Below are 7838 nucleotides of genomic sequence, written 5' to 3'. Positions count from 1 at the left end.
GGATCTGTTCGCCAGGGGTAAGAGTAACATGATTAAATGAAACTGCAGGGCAGTCAGTAGGTTTACGACGAAGGGTAAATGTGATTTGATGGGATTTGTTGGAATTTATCTTAATCCTCCAATTACGACACCAATCTTCAAGGGCTGTGATATGGGATTGGAGATTTTGGGATACAATTAATGGGTTATTATTAACAGCGAGCACACATGTGTCATTGGCGTAAGTGGTGAGGATAGTGTTAGGATTGGTAGGAATGTCGGCTGTATAGACGGTGTAGAGGATGGGACCAACGACCTTGAGGAACACCAGCGGACTGACAATACAGGGATGAATAATTTTTAAATTAAAAAAAAAAAAAAAACCCAAGATCTGTTTACAACAGAAACGTGTTAACAATATAGGCAAATAAATAATTTGATGTAATTATATTTAAAAGAACTTTTTTTATGTAAATTCAAAGATAATATATAATATTTAAATATAATTTGTAAAAAAAATAAATCGATTTTTTAAAATATGGAGTGCTTTTCTTTGTGTTAGTTCTTATAAAAATGCATAGTCTCTTATCAATACTAACCTGTCTTATTTATAGCAGTCTCCAAGTCTATGGTCGCATCGGAAGCTATGGAACCTGCAATAACATATATTTTTATAAGATATATTTATAATTTAAATTGTAATTGTGTTTTAACTAAAAGATCAAATTAACAACTATAAATCAGAATAACATTTAATTTATATGAAATAAAGATTTTTATTGTGGTCACTATACTAAAGAAAAAAAAGCAATTAAGGGTACCCAATTTATGAGGCTGGGAGGACTCCAGTACCCACAGGATTGTCTCAGGGCGACAGTGTAACAGAAAACAATTTTCTGCCTAGCCAGATTCGAACCCGGTCCTTGGAATCAGTAGCATCGCGCCTTACCAAGGTGCCACCGCGCTCCCCATATTTTACATTTATGTGATTTAAATTCCCTTTTTTTAATTAATTACTTAACATAAGCCATTTTTAAATTAGGACATTGTTGTATAACATAATGATACAATATTTTTTTTCATCTGGCAGGCACTTTTTATTTCATCTGGTTCACAACACTCTATTCTACTTATTGTATTCCTATTATAGTGTATTTTATAAATATTATAATATATACGTAGTATTTATAATTTATACAGACATAGTGTTCTTTACTTCAAAGGTATCTAGGAAATGGGTAGTTATAATAGTTTATTATAATTTTCATTTTAAATTCTACAATTTAAAGCACAACAGTAATACACTTTTTAATTAATAAACAATTTTAAGCACATGTAATATTGTACATTCGAATTTAGTTGTTTTATGGTCTCAGAATAATATATATAGTCATATACTTGTATATATTTATGTATGTATTTATTTTAAATTGTTGTATTGAACAAGCATAGGAATTAAGTCCGCATACAATGGGATTATTACGGCTTAATTCTAGTCAGTTCTCGGGACCAAGACCTCGTACTTAGTTATAGGGACTAAGTCCCCACCGTTTTAAATTTTAAGTTCGTTGCAGAGGCTTCAGTAAATGTTAAGTACACACAGAGGGACACTTTACTATAATTACGTAATTGCTCAGAGAAGATGAGACGCTGAGCTAAAAAGAAACCATGGTTTCAAGCCTCCATCATATAAACATTTTTTGTTAATTTCAGGATATTTAATTTTTAATTATTTTTTTGCACTAAAATTTTCTGTTTAAATAATACCTGTAAGAAATATTTTATTTTAAGTTGTTTGATTTTTTAAAATTCTTTTTATTAATTTGCATAACCTAGAGATGCATCTTTTTGTTTTAGCTTTCATGATGTTATTTGGAACTTTTTTTTTTAACTAAATAAATAAAGGCTTATTTATTGCTATATATTTTTTTATTTAATACGCCGGCCAGTATTAAATAGTCTTGGCAAGTTTACTTTTGAAATTGCTGCCACAATTTTAATAATGAAAAAATTAAGATTTATGTTTTTACTCCAGAAAATATAAATTTAAAAAAAAATCCATTTAATTCAGGACACGGAATAATATAGAAATACATGAGAATTAACGAATAATTAAACAATTTAGAGGTTTTTGTTCAAAAATTGCAGTTTCTCACCACTGTGTACAGGTTCCAATATACCTCGGGGGTTAATTTTAATTCGTAATGGTCCCACAGAATACAATTTTGATTACCTCCCCAATATGGTTTGAATAGGATGCTTACCCGTAGATAACCCCTCGTATGTCAGAAATTACCAGGCAGGGAGAAAACCAAAAATTTGTTAATGTTATTTATTAGTGTTGGAATCGTATGTAGTTTGTACGTATATGCTCTTTAACATTTTACATGTGAAGGTAAGTTAAGTTATATTGTCGACATACCAGGACAATTTTGTAATTTACCTGAATATTTTTAAGTTTGTTAATGTTAACTGTTTTGTTGCTTTGTCCAAATTGGGATCACTAATAATCTTTATTCTTTGATAATGTTTTGTGATTTATTCCGATTGATTGATTCTTATTCACTTGACAGAAAATATTCTTTTCAAAAATAAACATTAATGTGAAAAGGTCTAAGAATACAACGACTAAATTTGAATATACAATATTACATATCTTCCTGTTGTGTTTTAAATTGTAGGATTTAAAATGAAAATTATAAAGAGAATTAAAACAATGTGTGACTTTATGACGTTTTTTGTAAACAAAGTTTTAGTTGAGAAAACACATTTTTCTTATTTATAGTGTAAATATTAAATGTAAATATGTACTTTCCTTAAAATTATCTAATATTTACACGAGTCAATAAACTATTAGAACTACCCATTTCCTAGATACCTTCGAAGTAAAGAACACTATGTCTGTATAAATTATAAATACTACGTATATATTATAATATTTATAAAATACACTATAATTGGAAATACAATAAGTAGAATACAGTGTTGTGAACAAGATGAAATTATCGCAACACAGACAATAATTCTTATATTCTACCATTATGTTATACAAAATTGCCCTACTTTAAAAATGCCTTATATAAGGTAATTAATAGATGTTAAAAAAAATAATTATACAATATTGTACTGAAATATCTTCATTTTAGAGCAATCAACTTAAAACAATGTTTATGATTAACAAAAAACAAAAAATGATATAAATAAATCATTACTATTAGATAATATTACATTGAAAACTATAAATATGTAAAAATAAAAGGGAATTTAAATCACATAAATGTAAAATATGGGGAGCGCGGTGGCACCATGGTAAGGCGCGATGCTACTAATTCCAAGGACCGGCTTCGAATCTGGCTTGGCAGAAAATTGTTTTCTGTTACACTGTCGCCATGAGACAATCCTGTGGGTTCTGGAGTCGTCCTGGGGTCCTCACAGCCTCATAAATTGGGTACCCTTAATTGAGTAAAAATCTGCCGGTCGGAAGTGATACTAACCAAATCACCTCCTTGCACAACTTTTGGTCTAGTTCCCTTCATGGGTTGAATAAAAGTTACATATAAAAGTTATTTGCACATTAAAATGCACTATATATCGATTATAGCTTTGTGGAAAATCGTAACTAATAATTAATAAATAATAACTATAAAAAAATTACTTTTTTCAATTAATAACTTTATTAGGTAATTTAAAAAAATCTATTGTAACGGAAAATATCGAGAAATTTAATTGCCTATAATACATTATGCTTAAGGTAAATTTTATTCTCTAAAAAACCTGAAAAGAAGATTGTCAACATAAAAATATACGTCAAAGAAGATTGTCAACATAAAAATATACGTCAAACATCGTTTGTACAAAGTGTATGTATGTAATTAGGAATGATTTAGAATAAACAATAGTTTTTTATTGTATTGGTATTTGGTTGGGGGGAACTAGTCTGTTAAGTGGTCTTACTGATATTTTTTCACCCCTGGGACTGTTAAGATTCATTTTTTGGAACCACTGAAAAATGAATATTAACTGCCTTAGGCGGGAGTCAAACCCACAACGTATCGTACGAACCGAGCGCTCTAGGACCTACGCCCCGACCCACACGGCCATCACGTCCCTTACCATAAATAATAGGAGAAATTTGAATATTATTTTATTAGCATTGCTCAACAAAAGCTATATCTTCAACCAGAATTTATCAGATTATTGGTATTAAGCGAATTTAGAGGGTCTCACCTTGTTTACAATACTAAAACTGCGTTTGTTGATCAAAATAAAAATATTTTTTATACGATTCTTTTCCTTAAAATAGTTATCTTATGTAACTAGATGGTTTAAAATTAGACATAAGAAAAAAAACAAAAACAGATTTTTGTCCACTATTCGTTAAATTACTGGAAGCTGGTAAGTTCAGTGAGATTTATTAGATAATTTGATTATTAGATAATCTGAGTTAACAGATAATTTATTCATTAACCTCGTTAAAGGGTTTAGATTGTATGTATCCAGAGCATCCGAAAATTCCCTTCATCCATTTTTACATAAACACTCTACACAATATGGGTATGTCAGTTACATTTATATGGGTTCCAAGCCATGAAAGAATCGCAGGGAATGAACTGACCGATCACGCTGCAAGAGAAGCACTCACGCTTCCGGGACGGGGTTAAACCATTTTAATTCCATCAGAAATGAGCTAAAATTCCTCGAAAAGGAAATCAAAGATAAATGGCAATCTTTCTGGAATGAAGGCCCAAATAGTAAACTGAAAATTATTAAAAAGGACGTCAAGACCTGGGATACCTCCAGCCGCAAATGCCGTAGAGAGGGGATTGTACTGACCAGGCTGAGAATAGGTCACACGAGGCTCACCCACTCCTAACTTATTTTTGAGCTCTGTTCAACCCCTCACACGTAGGGGATAGAGTGGGCTCAGGGATCCTCAGGTCGATTGTGTAAAGGAGTGTAAATGTGACTAGAGATTCTTTTATTTGATTTATTTATTTTTTCATGCACATAGTTTGACTATGTTCATTTTCTTTATCCTTCTTTTTCTATATATTTTTAGAGAGATTTTATTTATTTTTATGTACTTTTTATTTTATTTATTTATTAGAATGTGATCATTCATCACTGCCCACAACGGTGTAGCAGATTGTAATATCTATCAATAAATACATTTTTTTTTTAAACCGGCAGCACTACGCGATGCAACTAAGGTTGATGCTTTAACTCCTTCGGCCACTAACGGCCCACTCAGAGCCAACCTATTCTAACCAGTGTTTTAGTGTTGAGTTTTCATTCTGTGGAGCTGTCACGAAATAAAAGTAAACCCTCCCAGACCGCATTGGAACCGACACCATTGCAATTTTGAGGTTGCTAAGGTGAAACCTCAACTCCCTCAGTTACGTTAGTTCATTCAACTCCTATCAAAAAATAAACAAAGCCTCCACTTTTGTGATAGAGGCTTTATCACTTAAGGATATTATTTATTATCAAGGAACATATGAACTTGCTAGAATCACACCATTCTACGTCTTCATTGGTGATTTAAATAATTCGTCTTAATAAAATAATGCTATTAGTTAATCTTCATAGATTAATGCCATTATCTTGTCTCTCAATCCAATCGTGTTTAGGATTATTAATGTATGATATTATCAATTTACTAAATTTATATTAGTGATTTTGCGTAGGAATTCATCAAATATCTTAATAAGTCTTGAATTATCGTGATACTGAGAAATCTGACCTATATTACACTGAATGCTTTGAAAGCCATACTAAATAAAATTACGACGATTAATATCTAAGAGAACATTATTTAAAGAAGAGTAAATTTACTGAAATATTAGCTCTAAAAGACCTATTTATGCCCTATAGTTCTCGAGACATAGCTTTTTAAAAAGAAAAAATTCCTAAAAATCTTATGAAAGATTAGTAGTTAGCTAATTTATTTTGAGAAATCTATATCTCAGGAACTATGTGACGTACAGATGTCTCTTAGCACTCAAATTAAAGCTACTTTAATGGACTATAAAGAAGTTTATAATCTTTACCTTCGTAGGAATAGTAGTTTTCATGACATTTGCTAAAATAAATTGATTTATAGTTGTTCGGACAATAAGTTTGATTTATGAAAAACTTCATTTCAGAAACCGATGGACGTACAGATGTTTGTCAGTGCTCAAATTAAAGCTAGTTAAATTGACTACAAAATAGTTTATTATGTTTATCTTTGTAGGAGTAGTAGTTTTTATGTTATTTGACAAAATAAACTCACAAAATATTAATTGATAGTTTTTTAGATCCCTTTGAAATACCCGCCATTTTTTATTCCCCCTACCTATACTTGGCAGACTCATGAATTTTGACAAGTAATTATACATAGTTTTCATTAAAGTAATCAAAAATTGGGGTGAGATATCTGCCTCTTTTCTCCTCTTGGGCTCTTGTACTATCTGATTAGGGCTACATTGAAGAAGGTGCAATGCACAGTGCGTGTTCAGGGTGACCTGACTGACAGCTTCGAAACCCACAAAGGAGTCAGACAGGGTGATTGCCTCGCATGCCTTCTCTTTAATTTGGCTCTTGAAAGTATGGTACGGAAATCTGGAATACAAGTTCAGTTTAATACCGTTTCCAGATAGCAGCAGCTAATAAACCCACGTAGAGGTCAACGAATCAAAAAACAAATACAACTAAATGTGAACGAACCAACACATTTTATAACTGGATGATTTTCATTTGAAAGGGTGAAGGAGTTCAGCTTTCTTGGATCACAAGTAAACACGGATAATGACATTCAAGCAGAAATACATCGCAGTATTATGTCCGAAAATAAATGCTATTTCGGTTTTCTGAAGCATTTAAGGAGCTGGGCTATTTGCCAAAACACCAAGACACTGCTATATAAACCCTATATAGAACCCTGGGACTTGTTCTCACTTATGCCTCTGAATGCTTGACATTTCCAAGTTCACAGGAAGCCCTTCGCCTGAGGTTCGAGAGGAGAATGTATGAACCAGTTTGTACTGATGGAAGCTGAAGTATATAGCAAGTGTATGGGAATCCTTCTGTCCAGACCCGCCCCACTATGAACCTTTTTTGGTTTTATTTTCAAATCCTCTTTATTGATATATAGTTACGATTACAAATATATGATAATACATAGTATATATACATATTACATACTGACTTTGTTTGCCGTATAGCAGTATAAGTTGAGTTACAGGGTCCGCTGAAGGCGGTTTCACATTGGTAACATACTAGTTGGGGGCCCGCATAGAATGAAGAGGGACCATTCCGGCTGGTGCCACTATGACCCCCAGGGAGCGAAGGTCCTATATTACACTTGAAATATTTGCTTAAAACTGGAAAAGGAGACTTAAGATAGTTTAATAGATGATTAAAAAGTTTCTGAAATTGAAGAACGGAGTGATATGTACGACATGTTACAATCTTACAAGAGGAGATCATAAAAAAAAAAATATTAGAAGGAAATTCATCCCTCCCGAACCTCCTCACTAAACCCCTCTTTATTATTATTATTATTAAATTTTTTTCGTACTTTTCATTAAAATAGAATTAGTATTTCATACATATATTATATATACTTTACTGAGTATTTTCCTATTGGTAGCCTTTTGGCATTATAAGGTGTTGATATCAGTCCAGCTAAGGTGGTATAGTCTAGCTATAGCTAAACACTACGCCTTTGAATTAATGGGACGTGAAGCGAACCGTTCCGCTGGTTAAAACTTTTTTTTTTTTTTTTTTTTTTTTTTTTTAAAGATAGATTTATTTATTGATAGATATTACAATCTGCCACACAGTTGTGGGCAATAGGTAATATTGATAAATGATCA

The 7838-nt window shown here is 31.7% G+C and overlaps 1 protein-coding gene across 1 annotated transcript in view; it reads right to left on the bottom strand.

Moving 5' to 3' along the window:
* Positions 1-7838, bottom strand: part of LOC106679009 (synaptic vesicle glycoprotein 2C) — a 30009-nt gene that overhangs the window by 16693 nt on the left and 5478 nt on the right. Inside the window, exon 2 of the mRNA XM_014417916.3 lies at positions 579-632. Coding sequence (XP_014273402.1) covers positions 579-632 — 54 coding nt within the window. The remainder of the gene's footprint in view (positions 1-578; positions 633-7838) is intronic.

Source organism: Halyomorpha halys, unplaced genomic scaffold (genome assembly GCF_000696795.3).
Source record: "Halyomorpha halys isolate HHAL.00 unplaced genomic scaffold, Hhal_1.1 Scaffold12.1, whole genome shotgun sequence".
NCBI lineage: Eukaryota > Metazoa > Arthropoda > Insecta > Hemiptera > Pentatomidae > Halyomorpha > Halyomorpha halys.
The sequence above is the reverse complement of the archived record's forward strand: the minus strand, read 5'-3'. Positions and strand labels throughout refer to the sequence as shown.